General features: G+C 50.0%; 1 protein-coding gene across 2 annotated transcripts in view; it reads right to left on the minus strand.

Moving 5' to 3' along the window:
• Positions 1-22334, minus strand: part of SYN3 (synapsin III) — a 388952-nt gene that overhangs the window by 288338 nt on the left and 78280 nt on the right. For both annotated transcript variants that reach the window (XM_036297700.1, XM_036297699.1), the window contains exon 4: positions 20602-20693. In XM_036297700.1, the coding sequence (XP_036153593.1) occupies positions 20602-20693 (92 nt within the window). The remainder of the gene's footprint in view (positions 1-20601; positions 20694-22334) is intronic.

Genomic DNA, 22334 nt, shown 5'->3' on the forward strand with positions numbered 1-22334 from the left:
AAAACCACCGGGTGAAATCCAGTCAACCTGAAGTCTCTTGCCAGCTATAATTTGCCATCATCTCACTTTAAAAAGCAGTATTTTGGGCCTAGGAGGGGCCAGACACTACCAGGTTATTTCACTTAGTCATGAAATGAAAAGGAATGTAAAAAAGGTATTTTTCCCCCAAAATAAGAGAGAAACTGGAATTTCCCATCATTAGTCATTTTCCACAAAATTGGTATTCCATGAACCTTGGGTGGGTGGCAAACACATGCAGAGTATTCCTCTAGAACAGCGGTTCTCAACCTGTGGGTCCCCAACCTGTGGGTCGTGACCCTTTTGGGGGTCGAACAACCCTTTCACAGGGGTCGCCTAAGACCATCGGAAAACACATATATAATTACACATTGTTTTTGTGATTAATCACTATGCTTTAATTATGTTCAATTTGCAACAATGAAAATGCATCCTGCATATCAGATATTTACCTTACGATTCATAACCGTAGCAAAATTACAGTTATGAAGTAGCAACGAAAATAATTTTATGGTTGGGGGTCACCACAACATGAGGAACTGTATGAAAGGGCCGCGGCATTAGGGAGGTTGAGCACCACTGCTCTAGAACGTGACTTCACTGAGCCTGCGATCTAGTTGGGAGGACAAGAACCACACGTGCAAAGCCAAGAAATATTCCAGAGAGTGGGGCACAGTGTCCGGATGACAGGAAGAGGAGGGCTGAGCAGAGGACAGAGATCTGCTTATCTCCCCCACCCACCTCCAACCCAATTCTCTGCTGACACAATTACACCCTGAGTTCTTGCCATGCACCAGACATTCTTCACGTAATTCTCACAGCTCTCCCTGGATTGCCCCTGTTTAAAAACAAGGGGCCCAAGAGGCTCCTGGGTACTAAGTCGCTCATCCAAAGCTCCAGGAGGTGAAAAGTGGCAGGAGCAGGGTGGCTGTGTGACTGCAGAGCCTACCCCCCTCCCCACTGCCGCTGCCCCATCTCTGCACAGCTCTGTTCCAGCTTCCTGCTGCTCTCCCTTCCCCGGCCCCTGAACAAGAGACGTGGGCGTCCTGCCCGTTGACAGTCAAGGATCCAGCGTCAGATCTCCCGGGGAAAGCCCAGCTTGCAGGGAACCCCTGGCAGAGAGGCCCCACGTGCAGCTGAGGGGCACAGCTGAGGGGCGCAACAGGCGGGCAGCAGCCGCAGAGCCCTCTGCACACTTACTGCAAAGTCTCCAAGGGCCAGAGGTTTGCACAGTGGGAGGCCTGTGGGGGGTGGGGGTGGGGGGCGGGGGCGGGGTTCATGAAGGCCTGGGAGCAGCTGGAACTGACCCCATCTGGAAGCCGAGCCCCCTCCTGGGAGATGGAGGGAGAAAAGGAGACAGGAAGTGACTGATCTGCTGGTTCTCAGGAAGCCGCAGGCCTCAGAGAGACACTGTTCCCTGCAAAGCCAAGATCTGGGGTTTCTCCACGTGTGCTCCTGGGACCCCCTGCGGCACACTCACCTGGCGTGTTGAAAACCGGGATTCCTGGGCCACAAACATAACGACTCCAAACATCTGAGAAGCGGGGACAGATGCTGCATGTCAGGCAAGCTCTTCAGATAGTCCTGCCGCTGGCCAAGGCTTCAGGAACTGAAACCCAGTTCTCTGACAGAGTTCTACCCAGTCTTCCTGAGCCTGAGCCACCCTACTAATTTCTGCCATTTTGTCCATCATGACCCTTAACCCCAGGAGAAAGACAATAAAGAGGTTACTATCCATTGCGTGTTCATCATGTGTCTCATACTCTTTTACGCACCTTGGATGGATTAACTCCTTTAAAAGCCTCACAGCATCCTTATAAAGGAGATCCTATCATTAGCCTCACGTTACATGTAAGGGAACTGAAGCACAGAGAGATTAAGAGACTTAAAAAAGTCACCCAGTAAGTGGCTGGGCCTGAATATGGACCCAGAGGGTCTGACTCCCAAACCTGAGCTCTGAACCCCTGCGGCATGCAAACCCTGCAGAAGGTTCCATCTATTGAAGACCCACTGGGTGCAAGACTCCACGCCCATGGACTTGGAGTAGTCAGCAAACGTTAACTAAATGTCCACTACCGTATGCCAGCAACGGCTCCACGTCCTCACAGGGCCGGGACTAGGGTGAGGTGAGTGGAGCACTTTGGGCACAAAATCGGAAGGAGAGATGCCCCGAAATTCAGTCACCAAGATAAACACAATGTGAATGCAATAAGTAAGAAACACCAACCAAATGAGCTATGGACCACGGCAAGGCACCTTTTCATACATACAATTTGATTAGCAGCGGTTCTCAACCTGTGGGTTGCGACCATCGGAAAACACATATAGCATATCAGATATTTACATTACGATTCATAACAGTAGCAAAATTACAGTTATGAAGTAGCAACGAAAATAATTTTATGGTTGGGGGTCACCACAACATGAGGAACTGTATGAAAGGGTCGCGGCATTAGGAAGGTTGAGAACCACTGGATTAGAGGGAACTAGAAGAAGAATGACATCATCCAAGCCTTACCATCATGGCCCCACAGGGCAGGCATTCCTAGCATCTCTCTTTCACACACACTGCTCTCCTGCTGGGTAGACAACCATGATGCAGGCTGAGACCATGCCAGGCACTATTTTTTAAGTGCCTTACAAATACTATTTTATTCTCCCCTGTAAGGAGAAACTCCTTGTCACATCCATTTTACAAATGGTGAAACAAAAGCACAGAGAGCTTTTAGAATGTGTTCAAGGTCAACACGGCCAGGAAAGGGCAGAGCGAGGATGTGAATATTACAAATATTATAGATTTTTTATTTTTATTGTTTAGAGAGGAAGGGAGAAGGAGAAAGAGAGAGAAACATCGATGTGGGTAACATGGGTCAACGTGGATCAGCTGCCTCCTGCACACCCCCCACTGGGGATAAAGCCTGAAACCTGGGCATGTGCCCTTGACTGGGAATTGAACTGGCAAGACCCTGGTGCCCAGGACGACGCCCAACCGAGCCACACCAGCCAGTCCAGAGCACAATGTCCTGCCTTTCTGTTGCACCTCTTACAGGCCAAGACTCTTGGGATCTTGTTGCTATGGTAACCTGCCCTCATATCTAACTGGAAGGTGGAGTGTTTCTAGGACTATACCTTTGTACCTACTATACCGCCCACCCCAAGTTAGAGCATCTCAGTGGTCTTGATCTAAATTCACAGCCTTAACATCCAGCCTCACTGCTTTGCCCTCGGCCCTAGAGGTCAGGGTCCCAGTTTGAGAACCTCATCATCATCAAAAGGGTGTGAATTTGGGAGTCAGAGAAACCTGGTGAAATTCTGGCTCCCCCTTCCGCGGGTGTGACCTTGAGCCAGTTCCTTCACCTCTCTGAACCTCAGCTTCCTAACCTGCGCCCACAGTGCACTGCAGGGGCAGAATCCACACAATACTGCCCGCCTCAGTGGATGGCCCTGAGTCTTTGTGATGATGATGGAGACAGTGGAACAGAGTTGTCTGCTGAGAGACCCCAAATCCATTATGCATGCTTTATCTTTGTGCTCCCAGGATCATGAATAAACAATGTCTTCATCCAGTACTTAAAAGACACTAATTGCCCCTCAGAATAACCACCCCCCTCCAACTCCCACTGAGACTGGCCAGCTCTGTGCCTGGCCCCAGGCCTGCATTTCCAAAGACTGTTGGTTTAGCATTTCTCCAATGCATCCCATGAACACGGTGGAACTGTCAGCCTCCTTCCTCTCGGAGCTCAGGCCCGACCTTCACCTCGAGAGACAGAGCCAGCAGTGGGAGCAGGGTGGTGGCCGGGACGGGGCACCTGTCAGCATGTGCAGGAGGGTGCGCCCAGGCCAGGCACAAGACACAGGCAGTGTGCGTGGAGACGGGGGGACATGCCCTGGGATGAAGGGGCTGGGAGATGTGAGCAAAAGACATTCTCCAGTTGCCACGGAGGGGAAAGAACAAGACGGTGAAGGAGGCTCGGTGAACAGCCGCTGCTCTGGCTCTGGCACACTTGCTGTGTGTCCGTGAGCAAGGCATTTGCCCTCTCTGTGGCACACGCATCTAAAAATGAGTGGGTTCGGCTGGGCCACATGTGTTTAGACTCTTACTTGGCAGCAGAGTTCTTTTCAAAAAAAAATGTTTACTTGGAATTTTAATATATAAATAGATGAAAGTGCATCTGATCTCTTGGGAGAAGGTGATGGGGTGAGAAGGGGGAGCTGAAGTCCTGCCTACTCAGCCCCCCAACAGTCTGAAGCCTTGAGGAACAGAGTCTGGGTACCTTGAGGAACAGAGTCTGAGAACCACATGACATGGCAGAGGAGCTATAGCAGTGGTTCTCAACCTTCCTAATGCCGCGGCCCTTTCATACAGTTCCTCATGTTGTGGTGACCCCCAACCATAAAATTATTTTCGTTACTACTTCATAACTGTAATTTTGCTACTGTTATGAATCGTAATGTAAATATCTGATATGCAGGATGTATTTTCATTGTTACAAATTGAACATAATTAAAGCATAGTGATTAATCACAAAAACAATATGTAATTATATATGTGTTTTCCAATGGTCTTAGGCGACCCCTGTGAAAGGGTTGTTTGACCCCCAAAGGGGTCGCGACCCACAGGTTGAGAACTGCTGGTCTATAGAATCACCCCTTGTGCTGGCAGCCTCTGACCCTAATGGCTGTAGCTGCCACTAAGACCAGGGCCGGGTTCTGCTCATTGAGCACTTTCTTTGAGGCCGGACTTGACTTCTATGTGTGAGTTAGAGAAGGGCCCTGACTCAAATCCCGGCTTTCCCAGGTCAGCCGCTGTGTGGCGTTAGGCAAGTTAGTTCATCTCTCTGTGCCTCAGATTCTTCATCTGGAAAATAAACTGTTCAGAGGATTAAAAGAATGAATCCCTACAAAGGTGCACGGAACAATGGCAGGCACCTAGGAAGCAACTGCTGCTGGTATTTTTATCGTGTTTGCATAAGTAATGATAACCAGTCTTCATAAGCGCCATTCCTGATGAGGGAACTGAGGCTCAGAGAGGGGGAGTGAGTGCCCCTAGGTCACACAGCTGTAAGCGACAGGCTGAGGGCCCGAATCCACGTTTGCTCAACTGAACACTCTGTGGTCATAAACACCCTGTCAAAATGGCTTTGCCCTTGAACCTAGAGGTCAGGGCCTTGGTCCTCATAATCTGCTTAAGGAGCTCAGGCCTAGATAATGGTATTAATGATGACTACAGTGATGTACGTTTCCAGGACGTCTGCAGTCCGGGCATCTTGGTGAATACAGACCCCAAGGAGGGAGGAGGTGTTTGGTTGCCCAAGTCCAGGGCTATCGAACAGTCTTTTCCCCGAGCCACACTCTCCAGCCTTTTCCTACAGGACATCTTTGCATGCATCAGTCAGAGGGCAGAGCACAGGTGATCAGAGACCAGTGGGCGTCTGGCCCCATTGGAAGGCACCCGTGAGCAGTGCACAGGCTGCACAACCTCACACGGAGACCCTTCCTCTTCTCTTGCCTCAGCATTTGCTGGAGAGAAGCACAGGGAGAGGAAAAGAAATTGGCTGGAGGAGAGACAAAGAAAGGTCTCGGTTGCCCCATGCCCGAGAGCGGGGAGGGTTGGGGGGGTGGGGTGGGAAGCTGGGGGAGGGGAGCAGCGTGGAGGTGGCACAGTCAGGAAGCTCCATAGCCCAGAGCCAATGCAAGCCACGTGTTCACTTCTTCTCTTTATGCGTCGGCCCCTCAGCACAGAGGATGGCAGTAAGGACAGCTGCATGGCTCTCTGGGGACCTGACTGGGGGCCAAGCCATCATATGGTGAACAAATGTGGTAATCGCCCCACTGCAGAGCGGCTGCTGCACGTAATTAAATGGCAACAACCTCTTCCCTGACCCTTGACCCTTGGAAACGGGCAGCCACCAGCCCACCCACCCGGAAAGCCCAGCACCCTGCCACCCACCCTGCCCCCGACAGAGGCCCAAACACTGGCTTCAGCATGAAGAAGCAGGGGGCAGGCGTGGCACCGTGCTCAGAACATGGGCTTTCCATTCAGATGGACCTGGATTCAAACAGCAACTCCGCCCCTCATGAGCAGTGGGATGCTGGGTAAGAAGATACTGAACTTGTCTGAACTTCAATTTTCCACCTACAAAATGCAGCTCCTCATACTGACCACGCAGGAAGGATGCAACAGTTGAAAATAATCAGTGCAGCCCAGCCAGGTGTGGCTCAGCAGTTGAGTGTCAACCCAGGAGCCAAGAGGTCATCGGTTCGATTCCCAGTCAGGGCACATGCCCAGGGTTGTTGGCTCCATCCCCAGTGTGGGGCATGCAGGAGGCAGCCGATCAAAGATTCTCTCTCATCATTGATGGTTCTATCTCTCTCTCCCTCTCTCCTCCTCTCTGAAATAAATAAAAATATATTTTTAAAAAAGGAAATACTCAATGTAAAGCATCCGGCACAATGCCTGAGGCACAGTGAGTGCTTGAAACAGCTGTTCACATAGGTTCCTTCTTCACCCCAAGAAGACCGACGGCGAGTCCGCTGAGAACAGGCACGGTGAATATCACTCCAGGAGGTGCTAGCGGTGACTCTGAAGGCGCGACACTAAGCTGAGAGCTGAGGGATGAGCAGGAGTTTTCCAGGTGAGACGGAGAGGAAAGAACTGTCCATGCAGATGGAACAGAACAGGTGAGGACGGTGATAGGAGAGAACAGGTGAGGACTGGAGAGCCCAGACAAAGCTGACGTGGCTGACGCAGAGAGAGCGAGAGGAGGCGGGCAAGTGCGCGGGGCCAGACCCTGTAAGCCACAGTCCGGACTGTGGTCTTTATCCTCAGAGTGCAAAGAAAGGTTTCACCAGATGGAGTGATATTATCAAACTACAGGTGTTTTTTAGGCCGATAAGAGAAAAGGTTAGAAACACACATTGTCACCATCAGTAGGAAAAACTCAGGGGTCGACAGACCCCGTATACCCCAGGGATGGTAGCAATGGTCCGCTCCCTGAGGCTGAGTGAAGGGCTGACTGTCCAAGGCCTAACTTTGTTCTCAGACGCTTGACTGCCATCAGTATAAACACTACAGAAGGTAAAGGGATATAGTCTCGAATGCCAGGACACAGGTTTAGCAGCACATATTATTTGTTATTAAAATAAATAAATGTCCCAGAAAAAAGTGTTCATCTTCACATGACCCCTAACATGTATACATTACGTCAGACAGTGCCGAGTATATGACATGCACATGTTTATGTACAAAACTTGCACAAGATGCACAAAACCTGCTGCGATTCATTCAACTGTCCTAGGAAGTAGAACTGCCGCCCTCATTTACAAATGAGGAAACGGACTCAGAAAGGAAACAATGACCTTCCATGGCCCCACGGTCAGCCCTGGGAGAGCCAGACACCAAACCTCTCGCTCCTCGAGGCAAGTTCAAATGGGTCTGTTTACGCCTGCTGCAAAATTTCCACATTTGTGTTAAAACTATGAAGGTCACGTTAAAATAACATATTGTCCTGTGTTCTGGTTGTCTGCCTGCGGCTCCTCGTCATGGTTACTTGTGCCATGGTTTTTAGTTTTTTAAATATATTTTTACTGATTTGGGAGAGGGAGAGACAGAAACATCAATGATGAGAGAGAATCATTGATCGGCTGCCTCCTGCACACCCCACACTGGGGCTCGAGCCCGCAACTAGAGCATGTGTCCTGACTGGATATTGAACCATGGCCTCCTAGTTCATAGGTTGATGCTCAACCACTGAGCAACACCGGCCGGGCTGGGCAGTGGTTTTCAAAGTGGGTCCTTGGACTCCTGGTCTTGGAATCTCGCAGGTAGAGCTGAACAACATAACATGCAGGCCCCACCCAGGAATCCGACTTGATGAGAATAAGATCTAAGCAACCCACAGTTTAAAGGTAGGGCAGGGGGTTTCTAAATGATTCACGTTCATGAAAAGGAGTGAAATCCACTGAACTGGTGGGTTACCAAGCCCGGGAAGCAGATGGACCTACTTTGATGAAGAAACAGAGGCTAAAAACAGTTTAGCAACTTGTCAGGGATCACTCCACCATGTTGCTGGGGTGGGAGCGGGCCCTGCACGGTCTCCTCTCTCTCCCTCCCACCAGGAAGGGTAAAGAAGGGGCAGAGAGGGCAGGGGGAGAGCACCCATGGTGTTTCAGGCACCCGTGGACTTTCTCCCTTTTCGTGCTCAAAGCAGCCACTATTTTCGCTTCACAATGGAAGAACCTGGGAACCAGGAGGTGAGGTTACTTGTGCAGTTGTATACACAGTGAGTCGTCAAGATTCGAACCCAGGACTCTTGACACCAGTGGTGTTTTCCCCAGTATGAAGCCATGCCCACCAGGAGAAGGGTAGTGTGATGTCACATCATGGGAGTCTGAATCCCACATGACCACAAGTGAGCTGTGTGACCTCGGACGAGGCCTTGCCCTTCTCAGAAGGTCACCTTCGTTTCTTTCCAAAGGGGATAGAATTACCTGCCACTGGGAAGTCCCGGGACCCACTGGCCTTTTAGCAAAGGTGCCTGCTTCTGAGTGAGAGAAGAAGGCCATGACGCCAAAGCCAAACGGTGCGGTGGGCATCGGGGAAATTTCCCCCACAGTGGGTTGTGTCAGGTTGGGAGCACGTCCCAGGTGGGAGCGGGAGGACCGGGATGTGGGACCCAGCGCTGGGGCCATTCCCTGGCCCGGCGACAGCAGGGAAGGTGTGCAGGAGCGGCAGGGGCTCGCGGTGGCCCCACAGGTCTCCTCCATCCACCTCTGATCATGGGAACCAGAAGCCGCAGTGTTTTTCTCGTCAGAGTGCCGCTCCCTCTCCCGGGGGAGTTGGCAGGTCTGCGCTGGCCTGTTGGCCGGAGACGCATGGGCAGCAGAGCCTGGCATTTCTTTACAGACTCTCCCTGTCTCTTTCTTGGGCGGCTCTCTCCCGTTCCCACGCCCCACCTCTGCAAGGCCCGGGATCCTGCTTTCTCCGGCACTGGGGAGGGCAAAGGTCCTGGGCGAAGAGATAGATGGACGCCTTCCCCCCACAAGGCTGCTGTGCCGGGACCCTCAATGACTCATTGTCCCTGCCGGGGAGAGGAGGCGGTGGGCGGTGTGCTGGTCAGCAGTCCGCGCCGGGTGCAAGCGGGCCGGCGCTGGAGGCCTCTCCACCATGAGCACTCTGCTTTGCAAAGTTGTGGGAATCTTATTTCTTTGAAGGGTCTGCTTTCAGCAAAGACGTGGGCACTGTGCCAGGCACTGGGGGTACAATTTGGAAAAACAGCCCTTAACCTAATCCTCAAGGAAGGCCCAGTCCAATGGAAGACATGAGAAGTAAATAATAACCATTACCCTCCCGAATCAGTCACAATGAGGAACAGCAATGAGAACACGGACACCCAGCCATGGGTTAAGGGCTGGTTCATGCCTTCATTCATTGAACAGTTACTGAGAGCCTGATAGGTGAACGATGCTGTTCTAGGGGCTGGGAATACAGTGGGAACAAAACAAATTCATAATAGCATATCTATAGTATAATGTGTCCTATATTTTATATATCATATTTAACATATTATATTAATGTATATATCTAGTCTACATCTGTACACTGAGCAGCCAGATTATTATGACCACCCCATCAGTACAATGAAGTGAATTAGTTATGCAAATAATAATAAAACCTTGAGAGTATTTGCTTAGGAAGTTTTCGATATTCAGTATTTTTGGAAGTGTCAGTGAAGTACTGATGGGGTGGTCATAATAATCTGGCCACTCAGTGTATATATAAAAGCCCAAGTGACCAAACGACCAGTCGCTATGACGTGCACTGACCACCAGGGGGAAGACACTCAAGGCAGGAGCGTCAGGCCTCTAGTTGTTATAATAATATTATATTAATGAATCTACATAATCTAGTCCCTCTCAATCAATCAATGATATATCATCTACTTACAATTTCAGGCAGTGGTCAGTGCGCTCCCACAGCGGGAGCACCGCTAAAGCGACTGACAAGTGCCAGACGCCAGGCTCATGGCTGGCAAGTGTAGCTGTGGTGACATGAGTCTCTCCTGCTTCCGGCAGCACTACCGAGCGGTGGCGGCAGGCACAGTGGGGCCGGGATGAGTGGGAGCAGCGCCCAGCCCGGGCTCAGGCTCCTCCCAGGCCACCTGCCGCTTCACACACTACTATATCCCTCCAGGGATGTCAGACTGCCAGTTTCGGCCCGATCCCCACAGGCCAGGGGATCAGGCTGAAACCAGCAGTCTGATATCCCCCAAAGGGCCCTGGATTGCGAGAGGGCGCAGGCCAGGCTGAGGGACTGGGGATGCAAGGGAAGCCAGGGCCCGGGTGCCTGCGGGCGGCTGGGGGAAGGCAGGCCTACCCTTGCACTAATTTTGTGCATCAGGCCTCTAGTTGTTATAATAATATCTAATGTATCTATATAATCTATCCCCTCTCAATTGATCAATGACACATCATCTATTTATAATGTCAGGCAGTGATAAATGCTCACAGAAAAAAATGCACAGTGGGCCCTGAAGAGCAAGGAGAGCAGGGTCTGGCAAGGCCTCCCTGAGGCAGTGACATTTGATCAGAAATCTGATGGGAAGTGAGGAAGAAGAAAAAATAGGTGCAAAGACTCACTCTGCCTACTTCATACATCTCCCTCAGAAGTAAGGGCTCCTTGTTCCCACTTTACAGGTGGAAAAGCTGAGAGCCAGAAAGGTAGAGACTGGTCCAGGGCCTCACAGCTTGTTGAAGGCAGAGCCAGCCCCACCCTGGCAGTCGGCCCTGCCCCGCATGTGGGCTCTGGGCCACGAAGCCACCCCACCTACAAAGGAGGGGGGAATTCACCTGCAGGGGCGAGGCAGAGAAGAGGGTGTGGAAACAGGACCCTGATGGACTGGAGTGTGCCAAGCCAAGGAAGGTCTCTGCCTTGCTACTCTGCCTCTTCTTAAAAAATAAAAAAATTAGTATGTGTGTGTGTGTTTAGTATTGGTTTCAGGGAGAGGAAGGGAGAGGGAGAGAAAGAAACATCAACGATGAGAGAGAACCATTGATCGGCTACCTCCTGCACGCCCCCAACTGGGGATCAAGCCTGCAACCCAGGCATGTGCCCTGACTGCAAATCGAACTCTGACCTCCTGCTTCATGGATGCTCAACTACTGAGCCACACCAGCTGGGCCCTTCTCTGCCTCTTCTGTCCCCAAAGCTTCCCCTTACCTGAGTGCACATCCACTCTAAGGAGAGAGAGAGAGAAGAGAAGAAGAGAGAGAGAGACGTCCCCAAACTCACAGGGATCACTAGGCTCACTTTTGTTAGGTTTCTGCTCTGGGAGGCCTCCCCTGCTCACCCTACTGTCTCGAATACCAGCCCGTCTATCTCCTCTTTGGCTGCGACCATTTCTCACGACCTGCCATTAGAATGCATGTTTGCTCTCTTGTCTGCTGTGCGTTTTCTGCAACTTAAATCTCAGCTCCACAAGGGCCATTGTCTGTGTTGCCCACGGCTGTATCCTCTGGTCCATCTTTAATGAATGAAAGGACAGAAATGAGGAAAAGCTCAGTGGGGGTGTTAACCATTTAGAAGAGCTACAGGGAGCACTTTTCCAAACAGACACAGACCAAGAACGCAGAGCAGAAACCGTGCTCTTTGTAGCAGTTGCCCGACTGTGGCTGGCACTCTGAATGTGCTCCATAATATCTGTTGAATGCATGAATATCTGTAATTTGCAATTCCAAGTTCGGGACGCTCAGAAGACTGGGCGACAATGCATGAGAGATAAAGAGTTAAGGCACATTATTCTAGAACACTCTTTGGTAGGATGCTTGAGAGGTCCCAGGACAGAGATCGGAAACCCTGAGAGCTGCTCCTAGCTCAGGAGCTCTGGAGCTAGGAGGATTTGGACAGTCACCCAGGCCTTGGTTTTCCCATCTGCAAAATGGGAACACCTAGGAAACTCTAAGGCAGTGGTTCTCAACCTTTTGGCCCTTTAAATACAGTTCCTCATGTTGTGACCCAACCATAAAATTATTTTCGTTGCCACTTCATAACTGTAATGTTGCTACTGTTATGAATCGTCATGTAAATATCTGATATGTAGGATGGTCTTAGGCGACCTCTGTGAAAGGGTCGTTCGACCGCCAAAGGGGTCGTGACCCACAGGTTGAGAACCGCTGCTCTAAGGGACTCTCCTAAGGCTAGACCTCTAAGATTGAATAAAATCTCCTTTTCTTTGGGACCGGTCCAAGCATTTCCATCTTGTCCCAAACATCCCCCCTGGAGATAGTACGCCTGGGGTGGTCCTGGGGGAGAGGGGGTGTGTACTGAGTCTTTGATGCCTTTCCTCGAGGTCTTGGGTTACTTAGGCTTCCTGGCTCCCTCTCTTCAACCCTCTCAAGGTCTGACCTTGTGATGAGTGGACGCACAGCATCAGCCGCTGTGGTCTGAACGAGCGCCTGTAATGTGGGGTTGCCTACGGCTGGAGACCGAGCGCAGGGCTTGCGTAATGCCGGGCCTCATCCACAGCTGCCTCCTGGGTGTTTCTCATTCTTGGTTTCTCCTGTCCTGTGTTTCGAATCCCGTCCGTCTGGATGGGCACGGCTGCCCCTTTAAACGCTCCATTGTGGAGCCAGGCTTGAACGTGGTCCCAGGGTGGCCACAGCCATCCACGAAGCACGAATCTTCATGTGCCCGGGGTGGCCCCTGCTCGGGGTCCGAAATGGAATTCTGCAACTTGACTGAGACCCTGGGCGTCTAGGTTGCTCTTCGCAGCTCGAGCTGGCGAGCAGGCCCCCCGAGTTTGGGTGTTTGACAGAAAGCAGAGTAAGGGGTGCTATCAATTTACTGCAATTACCGACGAGTTCAGCAACTCGAATGGAATACTTTACCGTTTACAAAGCACTACTGAGACTCTGAACTTGAACGGGCACTTAGTCCGTTTTGATGATTTCCTAAGAGAGTAATTTTCTTTTTTGTCCCTCTGCCCCCACCCACTCCCCTCTGCCTTGCTCCGAGCCCCAGGAGGCAGGCCTCTGTGGACAGCAGCAACCCAGCTCTCTGGCTCACTGCTCTCGGCTTGACACGGGCCACAGTGAGGCCCCAGCAGGCGACAGGAAGGCAGGGAAGGTTGGTGCCCGCCTGCTTCCGTGCCCTGACTCTGGAGGTAGCTGAGTTCTTCCACAAATAGGACTTCAAGTGAGTCCCAACCCCTCTCCCCCTTCAAGTCTAGATGAAACCTACTGGAGTAAGTCTAGTAACTCTACTTCCATTCCTGCCTCTTCAAGCAGCTCTGACCATGACTCAGCCTCCCCTCCTCACAGGGGCAGTCCAGGGCAGCGGTGCCACCCACCGGCTCAGGGTCAGACTTCGAGGCTCGAGTCCTCGCTTTGCCACTTACGGGCTGGAGACTTCGATTCCATTACCCAACTTACTGGCGCTTCAGCCTCCTTATCTAGAAAATGTGGATTAGAACAGTACATATTGTACAGGGTTGTTGAGGGGATGAAACGAGTCAATACATGTTAAGTGCTTGGAACAGCGCCTGGCACGTAGGAAATGCTATAAAGGGTTTGTTAAATAAATAAGAGTTCGTGAATGCTGTAGGTGCGACTCCAGCTGGCTTCATCGGAGAGAAATGTGTGGTGGTGGGAGGAGGGGGCAACAGGGGGCTGAGTCTGGGCCCAGGGCCCTGAATATATCATCAGGTGCTTGCGGACTTTCTCTCTCTCGGCTGTGTTTCCCTTTGCCTTGGCCTCAGCCTCAGCCTCAGCAGATCATGCCCTCTCAGAGAAACAGAGCTGCCCCTCAGCAGTCCCAGCCACCAGCTCAGCATGCCCGTGTCTCACCCAGAAACTCCAGCAACGGCCTCGCCACGGAGCCTCCCTGGCCTGGCTCGGGGCCCAGTGTGCTCTCTGACCCCAAGGGCTGCTCATGTGCCCTCAGCTCCGGACACCACACAGACTGCATGTTAGTTAAAGAGGAGTCAGTCACCCCAGGGAACATCGAGGCGCAGTTCCCCAAAACAGAAGGAATAGATGCTGGAGAAAACCAGGCATGGTCTGGGGTGCCACGAAGCCTGGGCCCCTCCCCTGAAGGTGCTCCCCGTGAGCAAGACTTTGGAGGACGGAGGCCTCGCTCCCACTGCACCCTGGGACGTGCCGAAGGTCTCTGTGAAAGAACACACTGGGCGTCAAGAGCAGCGCTCAACACCCTTATTTGGGAGACCACAGAGAGGACTTGGCACCAGACGGGATGCCTGAGGGAGATCCTAACGACTCCCCACCTACAGGTCAGTCACCCTGTGAGTCAGGTAGGGGGCACCTGGCTGGTGTGCATGTTCTCACGGGTCTGTAACCTGGGACTTGCCAAAGCAAGTTGTCTGGCTGAGACCGCAAGCACCATCCTGGGCCTGGACAGAGGAAAGCTAAACCGCCCGGGGAGCCCTGATCCGAGGGCTTGGGCTGTGCCCGCACTCACTGCCCCGCAGCCCTGACTACCCGAGGTCGGTCTCCCACAGAGCGTTGCGGGGGAGCTGGTCCACACTGGCTGCTCACACTGCCGTCTGCGGCCGGCAGCACTGGCTTCCTCCGGGAGCTCGTGGGAAATTCAGAGCCTCAGGTCCTCCCTGACGTCCTGCTGGCTGAGAATCTGCACTTGAACGAGCTCTCCAAGAGCTGGCATGCCAGGGAGAAGCACTGCTGTATTCGTTCTCTAGAGCTGCCATTACCAAGGACCCCGGCCTGGATGGCTTAAAGCATCAGACATGTATTCTCTCCAAGTTCTAGACCAGCGGTTCTCAACCTGTGGGTCGCGACCCCGTTGGGGGTGGAACGACCCTTTCCCAGGGGTCGCCTAAGCCCATCGGAAAACACATATATAATTACATATTGTTTTTGTGATTCATCACTATGCTTTAGTTATGTTCAATTTGTAACAATGAAATTGGGGGTCGCCACAACATGAGGAACTGTACTAAAGGGTCGCGGCATTAGGAGGGTTGAGAACCACTGTTCTAGAGGCTGGAAATGTGAAATCGAGGTAGTGCGCGGACTGGTTTCTCCTGAGAGCTGGGGGACGATCTCTTCCATGCCTGTGTCCGGCCTCCGGTGGCTGATGGCCATCCTTGGTGCTCTGGCTTGTAGATGTAGCACTTCCATCTCTGCCTCCACCATCACACGTCATTCCCCGGTGTCTGTGGCCAAACCTCGCTTTTCTTGTGAGGACGCCCGTTATGCTGGATGAAGGGCCCCTCTACTCCAGCGTGACCTCATCGTAAGTCATTCCAGGTGCAACAACCCGATTTCCACATAAGGTCACATTTTGAGGTTCCAGGAGTGAGGACTTTAATACTTTGGGGGCGGGGGGAGGGGGGGTGGAGTGGGACACAATTCAATCATAACACCTGTCTTCGAAGCCTGCCCTTCCTAAATGCTGGGCTGCTGGCTGATTAGGAAACACCCGGAACATGGCAGTAAATGTATTTGTGCAAACAATTTTGTCCGTTTAGAAGACGGCATGGCCGCCATGAGGCATGGAGGTGTCTATTTGGCGAGGTGTTTCTGGCTCAGGCAGCACACCAGCAGGCTCCTGGCCTCACAGCTGACCACCCCAGGGCAGGGCCAGGCGAGGGCCCTCTGCGAGGTCTCCCACCAGGCTGCCCATGGGAACCACCGAGGCCCAAACCCTCCCCTCACGGATTCCAGTGTAACGGGCCTGACATGCTGCCTGAGCATCAGGATTCTAAACGATTCCCACGTGATTCTCACCCGCACGCAAGTGTGAGGACTAAAAAGATGGATGTTCTGGTTCCTACACATCACAAAAGAAGACAGTTCAATCCTTCCCCAGAGAGGGGGCAGGGCATAGGCACAAATAATCCCAAACAGGAACCTATACAGATTCCGAAATTTTGCATTTTAGGTTGTTGTTGTGTTTTTTAAAAAAATAGTCTTATGTGCAAAATGAGGCTGCTGTGAGAAGTGAATGAATATATATAGGCAGCGCCATTCTCACAATCTCCCATGACGGGGCACTGGTTTTTGCTCATCACAGTTTTGCCAACTGCTGAAGTACAGTTTTGTGGCATTTTAATTTGGTGCTTATAGTACATTTAAAATGATCCCTTCTGGGTACATGAATCCTTTCTCCTAGTGGATTTCTTTCTTTTCCCTAGTAATGCTTTTCATCTGGAAGTCATTGTACCCCCGATATTAATACAGCTACATTGGCTAGCGTTCTTCAGCCCAGTAGTAGTTAGTTACATGGTGTATCTATTTTTCAATCCTTTCCCTTTCAAAATTTCTATATTCTTATGTTTTGGATGAGTCTCTTGAATGAAATATAGCTGGATTTAAAAAAAATCTACTCTGGCAATCTCACTGCAGATGCTCTGTAAACCAGAGCATTTAGCCCGTTTACATTTAATGTAGTTACTGATCTACTGGTGATAGAATATTTAACAACTCACAGGGGACTTCGTGGAGGTTGCAGTTCTCACCAGTGGCCATGAGAGGGCAGCTCTAGGGGATCTGCAGCCATGGGCATCTGCAGCCATGAAGGGACAGAAGGACGGAGCATCTGCTCTCGGGGTTCCACCACTGCTTCCAAGCCTGTGTCTCCCCGACAATTTTGGGCGTCCTCTGACCCCGGGAGGAATAAGGATATGGACCGGGGGACAGGAATGTAGTGAACTGGGAGACAAAAACGCAACCCAATGACCATGCCCATCCATGGGGTGAGGGCTCAGGGCAGAAGCTATTTGTCAACTTGTATAGAAAGAGTTCAATATTTTAATAACTAGTACTGCTGCACAAGCCATTCACAGTGATATCAACCTGATAGCAATCCAATACTTGGATTTAAGTCTACCATCTTATTTTGCTGTAACACCTTCTCTATGCTGGCATTCCTCTTTTCTTGACTTCATTTTTTATTTACATCTTTTCTCTTGTACTTTTTAAGTCCTACATTTATTTTTAATCCTCACTTGAGGATATTTTCCCCAGTGATTTCCAGAGAGAGTAAAAGGGAGGGAGGAGGGGGGAGAGAAAGAGAGACACATCAATTGGTCGCCTCCTGCACGCGCCTCTACAGGGGTTGGGGAACCTGCAACAGAGGTACGTGCCCTTGACCTGGAATTAAACCCAAGACCCTTCAGTGCCATAGGCCAACACTCTAACCACTGAGCAAACTGGACTGAGCAAAACCAGCCAGGGCTAAGTACTACTTTTTTTTTTTTTTTTTTTTTTTTTTAGAAATTACACGATTCATCTTTTTTTGTTGTTGTTAATCCTCACCTGAGCATATTTTTTCCATTGATTTTTAGAGAGAGTGGAAAGGAGGAAAAGAGGCAGAAAGAGAAACATCGATGTGAGAGAGACACATCGATTTATTGCATCCCGCACACTCCCCAACCAGAGCCAGGAATCAATCTGATATCAATCCAATATTTGGATTTAAGTCTACCATCTTATTTTGGTAACCAAGCAACTAAGGTATGTGCCCTTGATCGAAATGGAACCTGCAACCCTTCGGTCCACATGCTGACACTCTAGCCACTGAGCCAAACCTGCTAGGGCAGGAAAAAATTTAAGAATTAGTGCCTAATAGTTCATCTTTGATTTTTCAAAGCTTGTTTTTAATCAACACATTGACTTTCCTCCCTGATAATACAAGGGCCTCAGAACACCTTAATTTACCCCCCAGTCCCTACTAATTCACTGGTGTATATTTTAACCCCTCATATTTTAATCCTTCTTAAGACATCATTATCATTATTCTGAAGACAATGTTTAGTAACATTTACCTCCTTTGCTCTTCTTCCTTCTTGATGCTTTAGGTTATCCTGGGATTATTTTTTTTATTTTTGCCTAAAGCTCATACTTTACAGCAGCGGTTCTCAACCTGTGGGTCGCGACCCCTTTGGCGGTCGAACGACCCTTTCACAGGGGTCGCCTAAGGCCATCCTGCATATCAGATATTTACATTATGATTCATAACAGTAGCAACATTACAGTTATGAAGTAGCAACGAAAGTAATTTTATGGTTGGGTCACAACATGAGGAACGGTATTTAAAGGGCCAGAAGGTTGAGAACCACTGCTTTACAGTTTCCCTCACTGAGGGTCTTCCTTTGTAAATGTTTTTATTTTGCCTTCACTCATAAAAGAGGTGTCCCTGAGGATGGGGTTATAGGTTGGCGATTATTTTAAGATACTCTCCCCGCTGCCGCCTGGGAGCTGAGTTAGTCTGTTAGTCCCATCAGAGCGGCTGCCTTTTTGACTCTGGCTCTACTTATTTTCCTTCACCTTTCTGCACTTACACTATTGTCTCTTGGTGCCTTGGTATTCTTTTTATTTATTCTCCTTTAAACCTGTTGTGCTTCTGTGGTTGGTGTTTTGGAATCTTTCTGAAAGATGTTGAGCCATAGTTTCGTAAAATATTGCCTCTGCTCCACTCTCCCTCTCTGTCTGAGACGCTGATTCAATGTTAGATCCTCTCACATGGCCAAACCATGTCTTCTAGATTTCCGATCTTTTTTCTCTCTGTGCTTTATTTGGGATCATTTCTCTAGCTCTACATTTCACTGTATTATCACCTTCTCAGTGGTGTTTAATATGCTGCTAAACACAACACATCCAATGATGTGGGTTATATTGTCCATTTCATTTCTAGAAGTTCTATTTGGTTTTTTAAAAAATTGGTTGTGTCACTTCTTTTTAAAAATATATATTTTTTATTGATTTCAGAGAGGAAGGGAAAGGAAAGGAGAGAGAGAAACATCAATGATGAGAGAGAACCACTGATAGGCTGTCTCCTTCACGCCCCCTCCTGGGAATCAAGCCCGAAACCTGGGTATGTGTCCTGACCTGTAATCGAACCGTGACCTCCTGGTTCATAGGCCAACCCTCAACCACTGAGCCATGCTGGGCGGGCAAAAACTTTTTATAGTTTCCTATTCCCTGCATATATCTTCAAACCTGATTTTTTCCCACTTAATATGTATGATTTTTAAAAATTTTAAGAATCAGTGCCTAATAATTCCAGTACCCTGAGCTATAAGGGCTTCTTTCTATTGTCTATTGTTCCGTTTCCTCTCATTCATGGTGTCTGTGTCTGCTTATCTTTGACTCTGTGCTAGCTATTGTACAAAAAAAAAAAATCAGTTGAATAATTATTTGAGGCCTAGGCTGAAAGTGCCTTGCTCTACACAAGACAGCCTTTATTGCTGGCCTGTCTGGTATTACCATGCGTGAGAGACCCTGGAAAACCAATAAAACTGCAGTCCAAACTGCAATTACTTGTGAGTATTCATCGACTTGTAATTCACATTCACCTTGAAGGTGTATCCTTTGGGTCTCAGCTTACTGTGGGGACGGTCTATCATCACATTCCCCACCTTGAGTGGCCCTGGGTGCTGATCTCTGTCTCCCTTGCCCTGACTGGTGATCAAAACCAACGTTAACACTTGCCAGACTTAGAAAGACTCTTGGGGGAAAGGTAGCTTTCGGACTCGTTTCTCTCTCTGGGTTTCCATTTCCCCGTCATTCTCTTCTGGGTAACTCTTTGTCGTGCCAACCCCTTGAAGGCTTTGAAGATTATTATTATTTAAAACCAGTTCTTAAGTTGTTTTCGGTGGGAGAGTTAGTCCAAATAACCTTGTCCACCATCACTGGAATTAGGAAGCCACATCATGTCTTTCTTGGTACAAGGCTGGCACTCGGGAAGTGATGGCTGGATTAGTTGAATTGTAATAATCTCCCAGACACACTCTTTTTTTTTTGCTTGTCTGCATGTACAAAGACTGTTTCCTACCCGTGGAATGCATAGAACTCCCCCATCCCACGATCTGACAAGGCTCAGAATAAATGCCATATCTTCCTCCAAGTCCTTCCTGTTTTCTCCACTTCCCCAAACCTGAGTCCTATTTCTTCCCCATCGAAACCCTCACAAGACTTAGCGTGCACCATCCCCTGGGTACTTCGCTAGATGGGACTCAATCAGCACAACCATTTCTCTCTCCTGTGCATTTCCACGTTCTTGACATTTCTGGGCTTCTCAAGAATCCCCTCGCTCCCCCTCCAGCTCAGCATACATCATACACAGATTTCTTGGAAAACATCAGGTCCTGCACTTTTAGGTTTGATGTCCTGGGAGGGGCATTCATCTGCCATGCTGCTGGAAGCAGGACGTAGCTCATTAAAATAAGCCGTTACATCTGTGCTGCACTTTAGACTAGGATGCTCTCACAGACGTGCCTCCTACTTCAGTTCTGCTATCGTCATGCCGCTGCCGAGAATCAGGGGGTAAGAGACGGGGAAACACACCCAAACAGAGCCACAAAGCCAGGGATAGAACGCAGCCTTTCTCCCCAAGCCCATGGCTCATGCCAGGGCACGCAGTTAATGCCCCATATTGTTCGTGCCACTCGTCATTTCTATGGCAACAACACCTGGCACTCGGAGAGCAGACATTCTACATGTGAAAGCACAGCAGCTCAGAAGTAAGGCCTGGCCGCTGGATGGAGGGGTTGGCTCCGTGAGGAATCCCCCACAGGTGAAGGGGCCCTGAGTCTCAGTCCTCCTTACCTCACCACCTTGGTACCATTTCTCACGACCTGCATGTCCACCATGCAGCCCCCAGTAACATAGGCAGCGAGGTTCAGCTCTGAGAATTCGGCCTGAAGGAGAAAGCAAAACAAAGAAGGATTCAGCAGATGTGAATAATGCTAAGAACGGCTAACATTTATTGGGCACTTATATGTTGCCACGGACCCATTAATAGCTCACTTGAAACTTAGGAAGTTGGCAATATTATTTACTTCCCTTGTTGAAAGATGAGGAAGCTGAGGTGCCGAGAGGCTTGGGGACATGGCCAAGGTTACATAATGAATAAAAGGCAAAGCTGGATTGGAACCACGCGTCTCTGATTCAAAGAACCGTGCTTTCTCGCCCGGCCAGTGTGGCTCAGTGGTTGAGCGTCAACCTATGAACCAGGAGGTCATGGTTCCATTCCCGGTAAGGACACATGCCCCGGTTTTGGGCTCGATCCCCAGTAGGGGGCGTGCAAGAGGCAGCCGATCAATGATTCTCACTCATCATTATGTTTCTATCTCCCTCTCCCTTCCTCTCTGAAATCAATATATATATATTTTAAAGACCCATCCTTTCAACCATGACTAATTTCTACCTGCTTGAAGGTGAAAAAAGAAACTCTAGCTCCAGGACTAGACGAGGCCAAGTGCTGTCAGCATGACCTCTCCCCTGGCCTTCTGCAGCTTCCTGCAAGGCTGTGGTGGGCGCTGCAGCTAGGTGAGCACGCATCACTGTTAAGGGAGCCTCCTCAGGTTACCTGCCATTGGTTCCCTTTTTAGGTCGTGGTCCCTCCCCTCACTCCATCCATGTGGTTACAGTAGGAGCACCATGTCTGTGCACTGAAACACTGTTCCCCTGGTCCCAGCTGGGGCGCTGGCGCCTGACCCAGGCCGGGAATATGATGCCCTTCCCTTAGAATTAGAATCTGCTGGGCGATCCATGCAGTTCCTTTCAAGGGGGCTGTATCTTTAATACACAAACCCAAGTGCAAATGGGGACCATGTTTTCTGCCATCTGGATTAGAGAAGCACAAAAAAAAACTGGGTGGAGGGGGAGAGGGCCAAAGGTGGAGAGGGGAGGGGAGGGGAGGGCAGGGGAGGGGAGGGGAGGGGAGGGGGAGGGAGAGGAACATTGATCAGTTGCCTCCCATTAATGCTCTGACTGGGGATCAAACCTGCAACTTAGTATGCACCCTGATAGGGAATCTAACCCACAACCTTTTGATGCACTGGATGATGCTCCAACCAACAGACCCCCCCAGCCAGGGTGAGAGGGGGAGTACTGTCGACATTATGTGCCAGCTGCAATCCTGCCCTTGGATTTTATGAGATGCCTCTGTATCATTATAAGTTCATCTTTGTTTTATTATTTGCTTAAGCGAGATTTCGTTAATTTCTGTTGCCTGCAACCGGAGCACTATGGAATAGTACATCCCTCCTAGCAGACAGCGATGTGTCATGACCCTCTGGATTCATTTCCTAAAGTTGTCATAACAAAGTACTATTACGTGTAAGGTGGCTTAAAAGCAGAAATTTCTTCTCTCAGTTCTGGAGGCTAGACGTCCAAAATCAAGGTGTCAGTAGGGATGGTTCCTTCCAGGGGCTGTGAGGATCTGTTTCAGGCCTCTCTCCCTGGCTTGCAGATGGCTACCTTCTTCCCATGTTTCATCACCTCATCTTCCTTCTACACGTGTCTGTGTATCCAAGTTCCCCTTTATCTATGGACAG

This window comes from Myotis myotis, unplaced genomic scaffold, assembly GCF_014108235.1.
Source record: "Myotis myotis isolate mMyoMyo1 unplaced genomic scaffold, mMyoMyo1.p scaffold_m19_p_3, whole genome shotgun sequence".
Classification (NCBI taxonomy): domain Eukaryota; kingdom Metazoa; phylum Chordata; class Mammalia; order Chiroptera; family Vespertilionidae; genus Myotis; species Myotis myotis.